Source organism: Pseudopipra pipra, chromosome Z (genome assembly GCF_036250125.1).
Source record: "Pseudopipra pipra isolate bDixPip1 chromosome Z, bDixPip1.hap1, whole genome shotgun sequence".
Classification (NCBI taxonomy): domain Eukaryota; kingdom Metazoa; phylum Chordata; class Aves; order Passeriformes; family Pipridae; genus Pseudopipra; species Pseudopipra pipra.
The window spans coordinates 10853857-10873845 of record NC_087581.1 but is presented as its reverse complement, the minus strand read 5'-3'; the positions used below and the strand labels follow the sequence as shown (position 1 = coordinate 10873845).

Below are 19989 nucleotides of genomic sequence, written 5' to 3'. Positions count from 1 at the left end.
TTCTCGGTTGTAATTGCAAAAGCACTTCCAGCTTTTCTTTATTTAATAGAGGCATCTTAAAGGTGAGCAGATGGTCATCCCAGGAGTGCAGGTTTCCCATTCATAGCTTGCAGAGTGAAGGCAGCAACAAAAGTTAAGTTTACACATACTGCCCTGACAACGACCTCTGTGCTGAACTACACAAACCCCTTCTGTAAAGCCAGAAGCAGTTCGCTCACCTTTCGAATGCAAACCTGGCACTGTCTGAATAACCATAAAACATCAAACCATGCAGCCCTGCTCCTGGCTTCGAGGATATGTGCTGTCACAGGGCACAGAAAACTCCACAGAGAGCCATCCTTCAGGATTTTGCTGTCAAAAAGGATCAGGTATTCCAAAGCCTCTTTCACAAAGCATTCTGCACATTTCACATTACTTTATTCCAGAAAAGGCATGCCCATTTTAAATGGACGCTAACCAAATCTTAAGCACAGCAGCTTTATGGTCAGTGAGTAGAGCTGAACAGGGATGCCCTTCTGACCTGGCAGTGTTGTCAAAAGAATTCAAAAAGTTCTTTTTTTCACAAGAAAATAATCTCAGAACAGGACTTGTCTCCTTCACTGGAGGTAACCTCTGCTGCTTGGGGCATGAAATTGTGTCTCTCAGACACAGCGGGAAGTGACAAAAAATGGCATCTGGACCTTCTTGGTGCAGGGGTCTCTGAAAGACCCCAGAGGGACACAGGCAGGGGTCACATATCCAGTGCCAACTTCCTCATAGGGTTATGCCGTGCACGGACATCTTTCTAGGCGAGAAGATGGGAGCAGGACAGCCGTGCCTGTGCCTTGCTGATGAGCCCTTCAGGCTGGTGCCTTGCTTCAGAGCCCATCAGCAACCCCTGGTGCTCATGCCGCAACCCCTCCTTCCCCAAATGCCCCAGTCCTGCGGCGCACCGACCCCTGAGCCCTCGGGGTGGCTCAAGTGCTTTTCTTATGCAGCTTAAGCAGGCTGGAGCAACCCCAAAAAACTATGAAAGTGCAACGGGATCCTTTTACTCCCCGGCTCCAGTTGCAGGGGACTCGCTTGGCAGGGGGTGCAGGGAGCCAAGCAGGAAGGTACACGAATTACACACACATCAGTGTCAGATGCGTGCGATAAGGACACCCCCCCGCCCGCCCGCGGAGGTGTGCAGAGCGGGGGGGCCGCCGAAGAGAGGGGGCGGGCGGGAGGGAGCGCCCGGTCCGGCTCCTCCCTGCGCACAAACCCGGCCGCGCCGCGCTGGGTGTGCGGAGACGCCGCCGCCGCTCCCGCGCTACTTAAGCGCGGAGGGCGCAGCCCGGCAGCCCCGCGGGGAGATCCGGCGGAGGGCGAGCAATCATAGTAGTAGTCGTCTATCTCTAAGAGAACGAGAAAAGCACAGCCGGGATGCTCCGTCCGTGACCCGCAGGCGGGGAAAGGGGTGGGGGGGCCAGGTTGTGAGTCCGCCAAACACCTGAGAAATAAAGCACGACCGAACAATTTTCGAGGCGGGCGGGGGAAGTGGGGGGCGAAAAGTTTGCCGGAGCTCGGGCGTCTCTGGGGGGGGCGGGCGCGATGCCGCCCTGGCTGCTCGGCAGCCTCTGCTGCGTCCTGGCGGCGCGGGCGGCGCTGGGCGGCGGCTCCGCGGGCGCGGAGGAGGAGGAGGAGGAGAAGCTGATCCGGGTGCTGGTGCTGCTGCCGCAGGACGACGCCTACCTCTTCTCGCTGGGGCGGGTGCGCCCGGCCATCGAGTACGCGGTGCGGAGCCTGCGGGAGAGCGGCGCGGGTCTGCCGCCCGGCTACTCCTTCCAGCTCACCTACGAGGACTCGGCGTGCGGCAACCGCGCCCTGTTCAGCCTGGTGGACATGGTGGCCCTGCAGCGCCGCCGCCCCGACCTGCTGCTGGGGCCCGTGTGCGAGTACGCGGCGGCGCCCGTGGCGCGGCTGGCGGCGCACTGGGACGTGCCGATGCTGTCGGCGGGCGCGCTGGCCGCGGGCTTCGGCGCCAAGGCCGGCGAGTACTCGCACCTCACCCGCGTGGCCCCCGCCTACGCCAAGATGGGCGAGATGCTGCTGGCCCTCTTCCGCCACCACCAGTGGAACCGGGCCACGCTGCTCTACAGCGACAGCAACCCCGAGCGCAGCTGCTACTTCGCCATGGAGGGCGTCCATGTGGTCTTCCAGGAGGAAGCCTTCCACATGGCCGTGCACAGCTTCGACGAGACCAGCCGCCACCTCGACCTCGACGACGTCGTCCGCGCTCTCCAGACCGGCGAGAGGGGTGAGTGAGTGTTGGCGAAGCGCCCGGCTTGGCTCCTCGGTTAAGGCTGAGGCGGTGGGAACCCCCGGGGAGGAAGGACCTGCGGGATGGGGGGAGTCATGGTCCTTCCGCGCCTCTGGGGAAACTCGTTGCGGTGCTGTGGCGGCATCCCCGGGTCGGGCATCCCCCGGCAGATGACAACTAGCAGCCCGGAGTGAGAGCTCTGCCCGCAGAGGTTCATTAGAGCTTTGCCTCCTAACGGCGGAGAGGGCGGCTTGCCCTCGGGGATCGCGATAGGAGAGTTTTGTGGCATAGTAGGAAATCTGCTTTCTGCTGACGGTCTGGTTTACTCAAAATTGCCCAAATCTACAGGGTTGCAAATGTGTTGCTTATTCTGTGACATTTCTGCAGTGACTCTGTAAGTTCAAAGACTAAGCAAAGATGTTTTCTTCTCACCCCACTGTGTCATGTAGCGGGAGCTATTTTCACACTCCTGCCACTGGACGCCCCTTCGAGTACTTTATAAATAACAAATGCGTTTAGATGAGGGGGTCATTTCAGGGGATGGGTGCGTGGGAATCGCTTGAGCGCGTACTGCGTTATTTGCCACCAACTGTTAGCAAAACAGCGTGGAGATAAATGGCTTGTAAAACGTCTTGGACAGTCACCCCTGGGCTGGATGAACTGACTTTGCATCATGAAACACTAAAACAAAGTGCTTCAAAACGTGCAGTTTTGTATTTTAGGTGTATTTTAAAGTGAGATCTTGCCAAGCAATGTGTGGGTATATGGGCTTATGAGAAAGATGTTTTCTGTTAGAGGGTTTTACCAGACACAGGCTTCCCCAGTAAGTTATTGCAAAAGAAAAGATGTATTCTGGGAGTGGACCACATGATAAAGTTAAGTACTTCAATATCTTCCAAAAGAGCCATAGATGTGCAAAGCCCTTTGTATAACTGTTCTGGCGCTGTAGGCTGTGGATGGAGCAGCCTTGCACTGCTAATGTTGCGCTGCTGTGAAATCCTTAACCGTGCAGGAGTGTGTGTGAGATAGCTGAGGTCTAACAGCATATGGCTATTTAATTCTCTATTCGCTATTCTATTCACTAGGTGCTTAAAATAGAGCTTTCCTTGTAAGTATGATTCAGGGAAATACAATGAATGGAGATAGAGAAGTGTGTCAGTGCTGAAGAAATTGCTGTATGGGGAAAGATGCTTGTCATGTGTCTGTGTGTGTAGCTTTCCTGATGCTGAGAGGAGCATAGCAGTATACTTAGAGCAGGAAAAGACAAGTGCTTACTCCAGCCCCACTCTTCAGACCATGCTGACAGTCAGGAAAGAGAAGCTTGCTTTCAGTGTGACAAATGTTTTGCTGAGGTGAGACTTTTGGTCTTTCACCATTCTGGAACTTGCAAATGACCCAACAGGAGTATTTCCCCCCCCTTGTGCCCTGTGGGGTCACTCCATCTCACCTCTTCATTTGTTATCTGGCTCATGCCACTACCGCAAAATGCAGCAGGCGGGGCCCTCCAGCTTCCACTTGTGCCTTTCTGACTTTAAAGACTGACTTCAGGACTCACTTGGCACGTTCCTTTGGGACCTTTCAGGTTACCACAATATTTTAAGTTGTGCATTGTGTGGGTGCACTGTATGCTTTAGCTGACCAGATGAGGTCTTCATGTCTCCTGGGGACTCCTTGGAACTCCCCGTTGTGGCCAACAGGGCATTGTCCAAAGCGCTTTATAGAAATGTTTTTGTTTGATTGGTTCCCAGTTTTTGACAGCTCCTGTGTCACAGCTACTGTGACACTGTGTTGGGCTCTGACCATGCGCCATGTCATGTTTCCAGAGATTGCTGCTGGCTAGGGTCCCACTCGAGTGGTCAGGCTTCCTTGACCTGCCTGAGTGGGAGTGGGCTTTCAAGCAGATACCTACTTGAAACTGTCCCAGAGCTGAGAAGGAAACTGCCCCAGCAGCTGTCCTGTGGGGCCCGAGACAGGGGCTGACCCTATGGATTAGGCTGCTGCTGGCTGGGGGTTTGCACTGAGCTCTCAGCGGTCTGGGAGGAAGAGGTTTACTCAGCCATGCACCCCTCTTTACCGGGGACTGCCTGTTCAGTCCCTGGAGCCACTTGAAAAAACTGAAGTCTTAGAGCCACAACAAAATCATGAAAAATATGATACTAAAAGTTAGGCACTTGTCTTCAATTAATTTCATTAGTAATTCAAGCTCCCTTACAGGCTCAGTTAGCTGCACTGCAGACTTGATGCTGTAGGCTCAGGTCACAAACGCAGGACTATGCTTAAATGCGTAAGTATGTAGTCCATGGGATATGTGTAGCAAAGGGGACGCTTACTCCTTTAGCTGGAACTAAACTCTAAAAATTTGCAGGACGAGTCAATAATCCTAGTCAATAAATTCAGCATGCTAGTATTAGAATTACTGTGGTCTGTGTGTATTATGCTGGAGGGAGAACGTTTTGTGTATGTTTGCACTTACGTGTTTGTATGTACACAATAGTATGGTACAGATGAGATTAAATACATAATTTGTGTTTTTTGAAGATCTTGAGAGGCATGTCTGCAGTTTATTTGCTTCAAAATGTTGAAATATGTAATCTTTGCTCTCCTGCTGGGTTAAAACCCCGATCCAAATAGTTAATATTACTTCCCTTGCATTCCTTTAGAGGCTTACAAAATATGATTTAATGTATTTTAAAGTAGTTCCCCACACACACTCTTTCTTTTATTCTTTTTGGTCAAAGTCTTTTACTGGTGTTGTGGGAATCTCTTCGATTCCATCTACAGATTACAATTTTATGATAGATGTGAATTACAAAGGCAAAGTCAAGGGAGAATTGAGAGGGCAGCAAGGAAACGTTTCAAAAGGAAATCTCTCACCTATACTGAAATTAGGAACAGTGAGACAAATTCGTTCCTGATGTGCATCTGGAAAAGATTTGGTCCGGATTTTATTGTAATAATTTTTTTCTTCCTCTTTTCCTACATGCTAATATACTTCACAATAGTCATGAAATATGTCTTGCTCTGTTGCTCTGGAAATTATTATATTACTCTGCTATAATCAGTAGGACAGAGCTATGCATGGTATAACTCTCCTGAAGCACGGGGATGTACTGAACGTGACTCACTCCGGCGGCACATCTGGAGGTTATGCCTGAGATGGCATCCAACCAGAAAAGCAACGGGAGAAGATTCATTGTGTGCGAAAAGATTTGGCCCGTTTGGCCTTTTCATTTCTTATAATAGAAAACACTTCTACCCAGAAGAGCTGAATGTGGTTTTGATTCATTTTTATTGTTGGGTTGAAAATATTTGCGTACATTATTGTAGCTCTTGAGCCCTGCCATGCGTGACGGCGTTCTTGGAAACGTGTGCGCAGTTGGTTTCGAATCATCGTCCTAGCTGGATCTCTTATGACTGTTGTAGGATGTGTCCCCAACGTACACACCGATGAAACACTTTCCTGCTCCCTGTGATGTCAGTAGCTTCTTACCTGTAGTCTTGTGAACTTGCACAGCAGTTTATAGTGTAACGTGTTCTGTGTGGGAGTTGTCTCCCTATTGCTGAAGACCTCACCTGAGTTTCTGCTTTCTCTTTGCAGAAGGAAGGGATAGCAAGGAGAGTAGTCCCCTGCCCAGCAGGTCTGGGGAGAGACCTGTCAACCACAATTGTCACGGTGTGGATCAAGGTGCCCACACAGAGCACACCTGTGGGCTTGTAGGTCCCATTGCAGCAGCAAGGCCTCTGCTTAGCTCTTGGTCGGTGATAAATGAAGCTCTGTGGTGTTTAATCTTGTACCCACCTTTAATCTTGATGCTTAGAAAGTGGCACTTAATTTTCCTATTTCTTAATATTAAGCATCCCATCAAAGATTGTTGCTTAGACTTATTGTATGGTCTCTGGAGAGAAAGTCACATTCTGGAAAGATTCATACCACTGGCCCTGCTGCACAGGTGCACAGATGCTGATCTTCCTTAAGTGCAGAGAAGCAACAAATTCTGTATCTAAATCTTAGATATCTGAAGTGAAAGTGGTTGAATCTATGCCAGACTGTTCAATGGAATGGAAATTGAAATAGTAATGCCATGATATCACCTTAATTCTCCATCTTCAGATTGTTTTATGTTCACTAAGAAGTAACAACAGAGGCTTCTGGTTGCAGTGTACTCTACAAATATATGCAGCTAAAGAAATTTGGAGCCAGAACTTATCACATCTTGCACAGGTACAAAACTGGATCACACAGAGGCTCTATTTAATTATCTTCTTCCGAGGAGACAAGGGAGGAGGAAGCCTCCCTGTGTTTGCTACCTGTCTTTTCAGCTGTTTGGGAAATCAGCTTTGTTTGCTATCTGTGTTGTCATGTTTGTTGCAACACTGGGAGGACAGCTGAGGTCACTGTCTCTGGCAGTATTCATGCTTAACAGGCTGTTCCCTGAAGTTCTTGAACTGCTTCTTATCTGTGTTTCTCATTTTCTTCCACCAGTTGTAATCATGTGTGCCAGCGGTGACACTATCAGGAACATCATGTTGGCTGCTCATCGGCAAGGAATGACCAACGGGGACTACGCTTTCTTCAACATTGAACTCTTCAACAGCTCATCATATGGTAGTGTTTTTCTTGCCCAGGTGTATTGCAAAGTCTTTGTAAGCTTGGTAGTATTTCTAGATTTGTTAGCCTCAAAATACGCAGCACTGAGTCCCAGAAAACACCACTGTCTCTCCCTGTTGTTGCGGCTGTCTTCCTCTTGGGCTGTGGCATTGCAGGAAGTAAAACAAACCTTGTTGATACTGGGTGGGTCACAGCATAGCACAGGGGTTACTTTTTTTGTTACTTTTCAGGGAATCAGCACCAGGCAGAGAGATTGGTTATGGTGTGGGTACCCCACTCAGCAGTGTGCTCAGGTCTAGGTGACTTGCACTGTCCCCACACTTGTGACTGCCAAATCTTGAGGCAGGGGTATTCCTGGCTGCCTGGTGACCTGTGGTCTAAGCAAATGGCTGGAAGGAGGCACTAATGACAGCCAGTGCTGTGGGCAGCTGCAGGCCTTGGGTCTCCAGAAATCATCTCTGTGCTGGAGCGTCCACGCATCTAATTTATTTCAGATTTTTTCAGAAACAGTATCTGCAAAAATATTCAGACGGGCTGTGTTGAAGGGAAAGTGCTAGATGGGACACAGGCAGTCCAGATTTATTAAAGTGGATAAAAGTGACTGACTCCACCACTAAGTGAAAAGGATCATATTTGTCAAACTAAACCATGATTTCAAAATGTGAATTAAATACATTTTCTTTTTAAAATACACCTAATATTCCTATATACCATAGTATGAAATGTAACTGCATGTTACATCAGTTCATGGCAGGGACTATACCTGCTCTTAGGTGCTGCAGCTGTCTCAAATTTCCAGTAATATTGGAGCAACATGTTTGCCGAGTTTAAACATTAGATGGCTGAAGCTGGGGTAAGTTAGTGTCTTGAAACTAGGTCTTATTAAAGTGTCAACGTGGCTTTTGAAGAGAGAACCTTCTTTTGCTTTCTTTAGAAAAAAATATTTAAAAAATAATTTCCCCCCTGCAGATTACTTTAATTAATCCACTACAATAACAAATTATTTCAAATTAAAAACGAAGTGGGAGTTGAGAAGTGAAAACTTTGGATTTTTTCTTTCTTTAAGCCTCAAAGGCTGAGCAACAAGAACAAATAAATTCAAAAAAGGATAATTTTTTTTAATTAATCAGTTAATCATAAATTAAGGTTTTTTGCATAAACTTTTTGTTACCCATCTACCACCACTGAGATTATTTCACCGTAACCAGTGCTGTTTGACACGCTGTATAATGAAGGTATGTAACTCCTAGAATTCAGAGATCTAGATATGTACAGAAGTAAAGATACTGCTACATGTCTAGGTTAGCTAAAGAGTGCCAAGTTTTGCCAGGTAATAAGGAAATTGCTCAAATAACTAAAAGATAAAGTTGCAAAAGAGGATCATAGCCAGGGGTTCGAATCAAGGTTTGCTTGTTCAGTTGAGTGACTTTGGAGTGACTTTATCCCTGGGGACAAACAAAGCTATTTGGCATTGCAGCTTTATTCAGGACCAGAGCAAAAAGCTGAAGTTCTACCCATATCAGCAGTCAAAAAATCCTGGAGTTTTTGCCCTTGTGTTAGACTGTGGGAGTTTTGTAGACTTGACTTTACTAGAAACCACTGGTCAAATAACTCTTCTGACTGCCAGCATTGACTCACAGTAGAAATGCATCAGAAGTGATTCACCTGGCCATATGCGCAAGTCTGCAAGTCTGCGTGTGAGCTGGGCTGTCTTTGGAGAGAAGTAGGCACCTCTGGACAGCAATTCACCTCATCCTTAGGTATCCAGTGTGGCTCAGGTGGATCCCTTACAACTGATGGTTTCCTTGCCTTGGCTGAAATGGGCTCAGGGTGACTACCTGGGAAGTAGTAATGTGGAGATTACAGCTGATGTGGGGTGAGTGTCCCCAGTGATGCAGCCCCAGGTAGATGGCACTTTGCCCAGCCAGGTACAGGGCAATGCTGGAATTCTGACATGCAGCCTCTGTAGGGGACAGTGGTGGGAGCAATTCTCATTTGCCCCACGGCTTGTGGGAGCCTCAGCACCACCCTCCTTTACATCACAGGTACTCCTATCTTCTTGTAGCTTTTCTAAGGGATTAATGAGAACTGGCTGTCTTCTGATGTAGTGTAGTTGGAATGTGGCATTTCCTGACATTTCTTTTAAACCAATTTTTTCTGTTTGTGGATGTGTTTCCCAGGAAATGACTGTGCATCAGAAGTTGACTTCTATTCAGATGGTAACTGCATATGAAAAGAAAGCATAAGAGAAGTCTAGAGAAATTCCCCTAAAGCTCATTGTTCCCAGTGCCCGGAGATAGTAGATTTTGTACTTTATAAAATCTAAGAGTGGGAGTGATTGGGCAATTGGCACTGCCTTTATGTTCAGATGATTTTATTGCAGTTTGTTGTTGCCCTCTGTTCTGAATATTTTTAATTTTTCAGAAGAACAGGCATATTAAATGCCAAGGCTGCAATAACTGTACACAATTGAACTGTAACGAGATGACCCCCCACAAAGTAATCCATGAAGGAATTTAAATATGTAAATTATTCTAGGAAAACTGTTATGCAAGTGTGCTGTCCCCACTCTCAGTGTCAGGATTTTTAAAATGAAACATGTATAGTGTCCAGGACAGAAACTTACACTACCTTCTATATTTGCATCTATAGATCTACATCTATAGTGCATCTACACTTTTTAGCCATCCCATCTCCATTTGTAAATGCAAAGCCCTCCTTTCTGTAGTCTCTGCTCTACTTGAATGTTGCACCTCTAAAATGCTGGTACCCAGCTGGGGCATAAGCTTTTCGAGACTCCTGCAGGGCTTGTACTTCTCTTTTGGGGAATGCAGCAAGATGTGCTAGCTTACAATTGCTGGAAGTGCATTTCTTTCTCTTGGAAAGCAGTAGGAGGACAGGTGCAGGCGCTAAAGGGAAGAGTGGCAAAACCAGACACTGGGATGTTAGTTGCTCTCCTGTATTTCCACTGGGTCTGATGAATAGAGTTTTGGTGTAAGTTATTTTGGCTGGTTAAATTTTGTATGGGGAAAAAGTCCCTGAATGGAGGCATATGCATCTAGAGCTTCTTCCTAAAAAAATGAAATCACTTTAAAAAAAAAAAAGAAAAGGAAAGAAATAGCCAAGTTCATGATATGTCCTGAGTAGTGCTGGGCTGTGATAAATAAGGCTTTCCTGGTGTGGAAAAGAGAAGGAAAGGGGCTTAGGTGCTCCTGTGTTTCCTGTCTTGTGCTGGGAATGACAGGAGCTGCCCTGGAACCAAAAGCTGCGGGAGAAAAGACTTAACTTCCAGAAAAATGCAGGTCCTTTGCTCGTTCCCATGTGCTTTCTGAGAAAGCAGAGCAATTCTCCAGTTAATTCCCAGCAGCAGTGCCAGGGTGCTGGGAGGACAAAATGCAAGTTCTGTTCACCTGCTTCAGGGGACAGAGGTGGTATGTCTATGACTTTGCTCTTGCAGCCATGTGATGCAGCTGGTAGTGCTGTGCGAGGAGCACCATGGTTTTGATGCTTGGATTCCATCTTCCTTAATGTCTCCACTCCCAAATCACTTCTCTTGGTCCAAATGACACCATGGTCCTCAACCCAAGGAATACCTCTCTCATTCCAGGTTCCCTTGTGCTTCCAGATCACCCTTGGGAGTTTAGCATTAGTCTTTGCCTTGGCTCATTTAGCCATAATGGGGATTATTGCTGCTGTTCAAACAATAAATTGTCTAGCTTTTAATTATTTGTAAACATTTAAAGGCACACTGCTTAGGGCTACCACTGTACCCTCTAGCCTTTTTTAGTTATCATTTACATTTGAGTTATCATTTATATTTTAGCTATAATTATTATTCACCTGCTCCAGAACAATGTGAACCTTTCCACGGACATCCTGAAGCTTTGGATCAGGGTCTCAGGGCCTGCTGTGGCCAGTCTCTGTTCTGCAGAAGGACTCCTCTGCTAATAAACAACTAGTCAGCTATCCTGCTTTTTAAAAATGTGGTTTCTTTACTGGTGGTCTGAGTTAAATTGTTCCCTTGCTGTGACACAAAACACGTGTAAATACAGCGTAGGCGCAGGATTCCATTTTGTTTCCAAATGTTCCTTTTCCTCTAAAAGTTGGGCTGGTATGGCAGCCACGGCACACATGGTTTTTTCCTTGACTGCGGTGGGAGAGCTGCACCGTGTGCCTCCCATTCAGGGTGATGCTCATCATATTGACTTTACTGGTGCCTTTCTGACTGTCCAGGAATGTCGCTGGTGGAGTGTTGTGTAAGAAAGTCTTGGTGCTTGAATCCTCCCTCCCTTCTTCTAACTTAAATATCTCTGCGTTTGAGATCCAGCTTGTGTGTTTTGTTCCCAGATGTCTTCTCACACTCAGGCTTCACCCCACCCTTTGAAAATAATCAGATACAGTAAGGGAATAGTTGACCTTCAGTTTGCATGTTTACTTCCCACCAGCTATTCCTCACTGCCTGGTTTTCTTCGCATCTGGAGAAGGTTCAGTTTTCCCTTGTATTCTGCTATCTCCCCAAGGTGCACGAAAGGGGACTTTTGGGTGGAAAAAGGAAGGCAATCCTATAATGGTACCTAGTTTGGAGCAGGAAATATGCTTGTTTTCCCCTTTAGGAAATGGTTCTTGGAGAAGAGGAGACAAACATGACCTTGAAGCCAAGAAAGCATACTCGTACCTCCAGACTGTCACTCTGCTAAGGACCGTGAAGCCTGAGTTTGAGAAGTTTTCATTGGAGGTGAAAAGTTCTGTTCAGAAGCAAGGTCTTCATGAGGATGACTATGTAAGTACTTGACGAATCATGGCATCTTCAAAAACTTGCTCCTAATTAAAGAAAAAACATCAGTGAGATCTTCTCAAGACAGAGTCACCTGGGTTCAGTTGCAAAATCCTCCTGTTGCATATATAATTATTTTTTTTTGGTGGATAACGTAAATAGCAAGAACAGACTTGGTCTAGGTGCACTAGATCTGTACACCACTATCCATGACTAGTTGGCCTGTGCTCATCCCTTAGTTCATCAGCAGGAAGGCTGGGGAAAGGCAGGTTGCCAGGTCTCTCACTTTACCACCAATTACTTGTCTTCTTCTAACAGGCAAGGAACTATAGTCTTCTTTTTTGTTTTCTCAGAATAATTATTTTTTCTTAGACTCAGATCTCAGAAAGGTACACTCTCAGTATTGCATCTGACGAAGTTATTCTTGGTGTGAGTGAGAAAAGGGGTCTTATTTTCCAACAAAGCATATTTAGGTAGTTGCTGTTTTTCAATTTGAACTGTCTAAAGTATCAGTAAAGTCCTTCCAAGTTGTTTTAAGCCTTGGGGTATGCCCCTGTTGTCCCGAGATGGATGTGGGAAAGATTTTTTTAATCTCTCAAAATGTAGAAGGAAAATGCCTTTGAAAATTGCTTTTGAGGTACTGCTAAGCTAGTTCGTTAGGCATTTTTGTAGAAAAGTCATCTGTGAAGGCAAAAATGTATAGCACATACCTATAAGGATTCCTTCATGCTGATACAAGTGCTTCCCAGACAGACAGCCTTCTCTCTGGTGCAGAGTAAACTTTCCAAATATAAAGAAAAGAACCTTGAAGAGAGTTTGGTCAGCCTTTAGCTGTAAGAAATGAGAGCAAGGAATTAATGCCTGAAACTCGTAAATCAACCCAAACCCTTCATTTTCCAACTCCCACTTAGGCACCTACCTCACATCTTTGCTTCAAACTTTGTGTCCCTCACAGGTGGAGACATCATCTTCAGTTGCATTATGTTGTGTTAAAGAACCTTTCCTGCAGTTTATTGTATAACTTAGGCTGCCTTTACAAAATTTGTGCTTCTTAGAAATAGAATATATTTTATTTAAATATTAAAATGCTAAACTTGAATCACATCAGTAGTTTGTATTTTTCCTGTGATACTTTCAAAGTCTAGTCATAGTCTTTTGAAGGCATTTTTTTTTCTTGGGTTAGTGGAGAAACCCAACTAGCAATTTCAAGGTGCTGCTCTCTGAAGAACTTGCTAAATGAGTTCGGAAGGAGGCATGGAACTGTAATTTGTGCTGTTCCTCCCTTTGCTCTCTATGTGCCCCTTTGCAGGTGTTGCTTAGCAAGCAATGTACCTTGAATATGTGCTATGTGCCCTTGGTTATGATTGGTGAAAAATGTGATTTTGAATATTAAAGATCCATTCACCTGCAGTTTTGTGACTTTTTTGGTCTGGGCAGTGTGACATCTCCCCAGATCAGAAAAGCCTTATACTGCTGAGAGCTCAGGATGCTGCCTGTGGGTAGCTTGGTGGCAGGCGTGGGGATGCTTTGCTGTTATGTAGGATAGGGACCCTCTGCAAACACTGTACAGTGTTGATTTGTTCTGGACAGATACAAGATACTCTGTCATGGTCAAGCAGAAGTGGAAAGCAGAAGAGAGCAAATTCCCCTGTGCCAGCATGGGGGAGATTTTGCAGGCTGATGTGCGTGTTGGGGAAATGCAACTGCACACCCACTGCCAGAAGTGCTCTTTTCTGATTCCTCACTCCATGGTCTGTCCTGTAAATGCTTCTGGCTGTCTGAGAGCAGCTGTGGGGAACGTCTCCCTACCATCTCATCCTTGAGCACCTTCTGCCTGGCTCTGAGGGCTTCCTCTCTCTGTGTCTCATTTCCACCTGTGATCTGGAGTTTTTCATGTTGTTCCAAGCACTCCTTCACACAAAAACATCAGCTTTTGCTAGGATTGGGCAGTGGCATGGGCCCCCTCCTGCTGCTGCTGCCTCTCCTGCTCCTCTTCCTCTTCTTCCTTTCCCACTTGGCTTTCTGCACTCTTCCCAGTCTGTTCTTGCTGGGACAGAGGGAGGATCTTGTGATCTCTGTACACGTACCACAGCTTCCTGCCATCTGAAACGTCAATCCTTGATTCATAGGAAGCCTCAATAGTGGAGGGATCTGGACTCTCAGTGGAGGAGCTACAGATCATGGCTATGGGAGAAGGAGGTTTGATTTGAAATGCAGAGTGTCCTGGATGCTTACCTTACATAGCTCTTAGCAGACCCTTCTCTACCTGCTTTCTCACAGCACTGTAACAATGGTCAAATAAAATGTCTTCATGAGAGTTGGTCTTGGGTTGAGTATCTCAAAAGAACATTAGCTGTGTTTCTTCATTAACAGCATGTGAATTTTAACTTTCTGGTTTGCTTTTCATAATTTATGGTAAATTATACATTTCCCCAGTTTGAACAGTGGGAAAGAGATGCTTCATATTCCCTTAACTGATTGTCCTGCTGCCCTGTTCAGAGGAGAAACGTTTTGGGGCAGCTTTCAGAATTAAAAAAAAAAAATCCGTTCTGAAAATTAATTGGAAAAAAAAAAAAAAAGCCAGACTGAAGGCCAATTCCTTCCTCTCTGAAAGATTTGTGGATAGTGGGCACCCTTTAACAATGCTTCATTGGCAACATGGTAAGAAGGTGCTTTGGGTGTGCGTTAAGCAAGGCTGTGTCCTCCAAGGGAAGACTTGGAGGGAGAACTCCTTGAGTTGAGTGGGTGGAAAGTGACAGTGATGGATTTTTCTCTGCTGGATTCTGCTCCTGAAAACAAAAACTATGGGGAAAGATAGTCAGTAGTTCAGTCCATCTCGAGTCCTATCTACGGGTGTTGAAATATAGTCCTCATTCTTTTCTGCAAGCTTTATCCCAAGAGGATGAACTTAGGGAGGTTTGGATTTGAAGCATTCAATGTTTCTGCTTTTCTGTGTGGATTTTTTCAGTGTCATGGGAAAGTGGGGCCCCAGGTCTGTGGTCTAAATTATCTCACAGTGACCCTAAGTCAAACAAAAGTCATTAGTGCTGCCATTTTGTCCTGGCTGCTTGCCAGTACTAATCCTAATGGCATTATTATCTAACAAAAAAGAATATCATAAAAATGGAAAATAAGCAGATGACAGAAGGAAAGATAAGGGAGACAGAAAGGGCAGAGTTCTAAAGCAGCAGCTGTCCCATTGCCAGATGCAGAATACATACGGCCCTTGGAGAAGTAACAGGTCAAAGAGTGTTGGCCGTCTCCATCTCCAGCTGTGAAATTACACAGAAAAGAGAAAAACGTGTTCGGGGTATGGCATTCCCAGGTCAGAAGTTACTGTGGTTTATGCATGGGTGTTATCTTGTGGAAATAGAGAAGGTGGAGGAACCTGTGCCTTATGAATGAGCAGGAAAGTGTGGAAAAAGAAATTTCTTTGACTCTTCCAGGAATCTCTCTTCTGAGGGGGAAAAGCTTCTTTAAGCACCTTTTAACTAGACAGCATTGAAAATAAGAGAGGTTCTGAGAAAGCATCTCAGAAGTATTTGGGTAGGTTGTAGTTGCACAGGATGGGGCTAAAAATGATGATGTTCCCTCTCTATGCGATGTCCCATTGCAACATCCCATTGCAAACAGTTGCCTGAGACCACTAGCAAATACTATTAGTTTGGTTGTTCACCACTCTCTGAGTACTGTCATGTTAATGCAACCCAAAGAACTGTGGGCTGAAGCATTAAATCTGCTCAGCCATTGTTTGAGCATTCAACGGTGTCATTATGTTTTTTCAAGAAGCATCCTGTAGTTTTGTGGAAAGCCTGACCATTTTATTTTGTGCTTACCCGGAGAATGAATTCGCTGATAAAATATCCAAAAAAAAAGGAGGAATTTTTTCAAAAATCTATTCAAATTTGGGGTTCAATAAGGACATTAGAATCACTTTAATGCTTTTATACCAATGACAGCAGTTTTATAGTGTTAATGCATTAACAAGACATTAACAGCAGTGTGTTCTGGTCTCTATAAACCAACTGAGATCCTTGGTTTAATTGCAAAATACAGGACAAGCTCTCCTTGCAGACCGGTAGCCTAGTTGAGCCAGACAGCAGTGGGAATTGCATGCAGTTACTTGAAGGAAGAATTTGAAACTGTCTCTAAATTGGTATGTGAATAACTCCCAACACATACTGTAGTTAAAAATGTTTATGAATAAACAGTGTTTCAGTTAAAGTATATGCATAAGCCATTTTTATTAAATAATGCTGAACACTTAATGAATTGGCGGTAGGCTGCAGTTTGGAAGCTCTTAATGCACCTTCTGTTCCTGACTCAGGCCTGGGATTCAATAAATGCTTTTTTTATGTCCAACCCAGTATTCTGAGCTGGGATGATTTTACAGCCCACGATATTTGCTCTTCTGAGGTTACAGACCACCCATGGCTTGTTTTTTCTTGTCCTTTAAAAGCTGAAAATGTAACTAATCAAACAAATATTTCTGCTGTGTTAACTACACGACAGCATTGTTCATGAGGTAGAGGCATGGGTTTTATCCTACCCACAGCCTTTTTCACCCTGAAAATGAGCATCAGGAAAAGCAGACTGGAGCCTGATTTGCCAGTTCAGTTATCTCAGTGAAAGAATGAGCTACACAGATTAATTAGATCAGCAAAATGCTGCTACCTATTGGAAAGGGCAACTCTGTTTTATTTAACATTTTCAGCCCTCTGAAATGAGAAATGGTGCACTTAGGAGCAACTGTTCTAGCTCCAGCAGTTAACTACAAAAGCTACATGGGAGGTAGCTCATAAAGTTTATCATCTCATCCATAACATCCGTGCCAGGCTTTTCTCTGTGTGTATTCCTTACGTCAGCCTTTTAATTAGGATTGCACACCAGCTAAGATAAGGTTGGGATAAGCGAGCAATTCAGTTGTGTCACTGAGATGGTGAAAATGTAACTTATTCAGTGGTGTCTGTCCCACTTCTCTTTTTTCAGGCACAGGCAGGCAAGATTAATGTCAAGCTTTTGTGTCTTCTGACTACATCAGAATGGGAGAGAGTTTTGAGGAGATTTAAGAAAAAAAAAAGGCGAAAAAAACCCTTCGAACCCTGGCAGGGAATAATTTGTTCAAATGAATGGGTCTATTCAACTGCTAGAGTGCTTTGCTAATTGTATTTGAAAGAATAAAAGCAAACCACAAGCTGCTCTCAGCAGCCGGAAAAAATGAGTTCACATGCCAGCTTATTAACAAGATGAATTCTATTAGGAAAACATAGTTAGGATTTTCACGACCAGCCCTTCACCCCTTGGAATTAATGAGAGTTTCTTCAATTTCTGTAAGAGCAGCATTGAACTGTAGACTGCTAAATTTGGTGAATACAACAGACACTTCTTTTTTTTCCTGAAGTTAATGCTTTCTCAGTGGAAGACTAGTGTCATCCACATCAGGGTCTCAGGCAAAACTGCAGTGTAATAGTATGTTATTTGCCATTAATAGATGCCATAAAAGACAGTAAAAGAAAGAAATTATTCTTCTTTCTTCCAGTGGATTTGTTTAGTTTTTCTAGCCTATCTAAGCATATTTTTTGAGGCTGTCTTAAGCCATGGAGGAGATAGTACAAAACTGTATGTATATCTGAAAATAGTAACATCTGAACTCTTTGGGCATGTAAAAGTTTAGAGTTGAACTTCATATACATGTTGTATGTTTTCCATAGCCCCATGTTTTTACTTGGGTTTCACAGATATTCACATTCCACTTTACTAAACAGACACTCAGACATTTATGAGTAAGGAATTCTCCCTTTGAAGTGCTTGCTAGAAATACACCTTATTTTCCACTTTCAAAGTGTGAAAAGTGTGTCTTCCTACCAAGTTCATAACCTGCTTCTGTTTTTAATGCCTCTCTATGCTGTTTGCATTGCTAATAATCCAAAGCTAATTTGTCCCATTGAGGCGTTGTTTTTATGTAAAATCATAGGATTTTTGATGCTGATATTTAAATGGTCCTCAGGTTTGGCTCTGAAATGTTTGAATGAAGGAAAAGGTAGACTGTATCTTGTTTAGCATAAAATTACACTTAAAAGATGAAATACCTTTGCTAACTGACTTTCTAGCAGCCAATACCTTTGTCTATGACTCCTGTTCCTGGATATCTTATGAAAAAAACCTCAGCTCAACAAAGCATGCAGAGAAAGTTTGGATGAGCCTGTCCTTTGTCAGGATGCTGCTTCCGGTGGGCAGCTGGAAGCTGTTTTTTTGTGGGAGTAGTGGACTTGCAGGATGGCTTAGGGGATGCTCCAGCCTCAAATACCTTGGGTGCCATGGATGGTTCACCTCACCTGTGCCAGTAAGCTCACACTGTGGTAACACAAGTTGGGTTAAGAGTTCAGTGTTTGACTTCTGGCTGAGGCAAACGGTTTAAATGAGAGAGTTGATTCTACAAGAAGAAGGAGGGTGGCAGGGGTTGCTGGGAAGGAGACATACTTTGTTTTCTTCAGGGGCATAAAAAAAGGACAGTTCTTCAAGGCCAGAAATGTGTATTCCTTGTTTGAGAGCCTGAGAGCAGAGGAGACATTGCCTCCACAGTGGCAGATCCCACATGGAGTTGATCCAGGGAAGCTTTCCTGAACTCATTTTTGATACAGTGAAAGTGATCCTGAATGAGAGTGGGGCAAGGTCTAACCTTGTGGTATTCAAATGACAAATCTCCTGAGAAACAGTATAGATGGCAGTCAGTAACAACTGTGATCTCCTGCTGTGCCAGCGTGTTCATGTCTTATGGCTGAGTGCTCTGAGGTTAAGCAACCTGAATGTAGCTCTGAGACAGACTCATTCTCCAGGGGGACAAGTCTTTTTAACATGAGGGTATGCCAGCCCCGTGGGTGAGTCAAAGCACCCCAGTGCAGGAGTGTTGGCAGAGCAAAGGCAGGCAGCAGGGCTCAGGTGTGCTCCTGTGCTGTAAGAGATGAGTGTACCATGCTGCCAGCTCTGATGGATTGGTTTTTTTCTTCTTCCGGGGGATATTTAGCAATTTGTCAAATGCAGAGGGGGTAATGTAGTTGGCCTGTGAGGATGGGCTGGGTGGATAAAGGCAGCGGTGTTTTTGTGCATGCAAGGAGGCGTAGGAACCCACAGGAGGATACTCACAACTTTTCTTCTCTCTTTCTTCATTAGCAAGAGAAGCCTGATACAAAAATCAAAAGATCTAGCCCATTTTAAAAAGAACTAATATATCAAGGCGTATTGAAGAGACAAGGACTGTCTCTGTCCCAGAGCAAATGAATAAGAGGGGCATGAGAATGGGGCACAGGACAATGGGAGGAGGGAAGGTGGGGAGCTCTGGATGCCCTGCACTCTGTGGCTGGGAACAAGGTGGCATTTCACTAGACAGGAGGACATTTACATTTGATGGGACACATATTTGTACAATGCATCCAGTTAGCCCATCAGCCTGCAGACTCTGCAATACCTTAGAAAGCAAAATCAAGTAGGATCTCAGGGATCAGTCAATAAGGAAGCAAGAAGCTACGAGAGTGAGGTTTTAGTTTTTTTGGAGGGCCTGCAAATACTCAAATTTGGAGGTGTTAACTATCATGCTGCTGCTGAAGGGTGGGAGGACATGTTTCAGATGTGTAGCTGGAACGTTACTGCCTGCTGATAGGTACACATAAATATCTTCTGACATAGCTGCTGCACCTATCCTTTCCCATGCTAGTGCAAGTATGCCAGCAAAGGGGTAGTTAATCAGTCAGCTGAACACCTTTCATCAGATATCCACTATCTGGAAGAAAATAACAAAGCTAAGTAATTAATTTTTAAACTATTTGGTATGGAAGCATGATTAATAGCAGCCTGAGGGTTTACATTAGTTCCATGCCATTAAAGTTTACAAGTTCATATGCCTATTTACCCTGGTATTTCATAAAAGGATCATTTGTCATGGCAACCTCAGCCTCAGGTGGGCTCTTCTGGCAAATTATTGACAGTCAGCCCAGAGGTTCCCCAGGTCTTGGCACATCATAGGTTTTCCCCAGCACCTGGGTTTCAGCTCTAGGAGTGCCTACATCCCAGGATGCCCTGCAGAGAGGGCCAGGGAAGGGTGGAGTTCAGATTCCCTGAAAGCAGAGATTTCATCCTGAATTTCTCTCCTGCTAGCACAGTAGAAGTAGCCCCAGGGCTTTTAGATGAAAAAAGGGCAGGGAACTTGAAAGGACTGACGCCCTGTGGGGTTTTTGTAAAGGCTTGACTGCATGTTCTTGCAGTGGGGAGCTGTTACCTGCCTATGTGAGAGTAGCAAGGTCACATCCATCCCTCATTCCTTACCTCCTC

At 45.0% G+C, this 19989-nt stretch overlaps 1 protein-coding gene and 1 long non-coding RNA gene across 5 annotated transcripts in view; one reads left to right on the top strand and one right to left on the bottom strand.

Annotated features, from left to right (window-relative positions):
- Positions 1 to 1272: 1272 nt before the first annotated feature.
- NPR3 (natriuretic peptide receptor 3) overlaps positions 1273 to 19989 on the top strand; it is a 49971-nt gene continuing 31254 nt past the window's right edge. For 3 of the 4 annotated variants that reach the window (XR_010426799.1, XR_010426800.1, XM_064642223.1), the window contains exons 1-3: positions 1274 to 2278; positions 6765 to 6887; positions 11504 to 11670. Coding sequence is in view for 2 of the 4 variants with exons in the window: in XM_064642223.1 (XP_064498293.1) it covers positions 1573 to 2278; positions 6765 to 6887; positions 11504 to 11670 (996 nt within the window). In the remaining 2 variants the exon portion in view is untranslated. Of the gene's footprint in view, positions 2279 to 6764; positions 6888 to 11503; positions 11671 to 19989 lie in introns of all 4 variants that reach the window. The other variant, XM_064642224.1, reaches the window with a different exon arrangement.
- On the bottom strand, positions 9829 to 16719 carry LOC135407304 (uncharacterized). Its single transcript, XR_010426801.1, has 2 exons — positions 12375 to 16719; positions 9829 to 11711 (listed from the first exon to the last, which is right to left on the bottom strand). It is a non-coding gene; the product is annotated as an uncharacterized LOC135407304 (long non-coding RNA).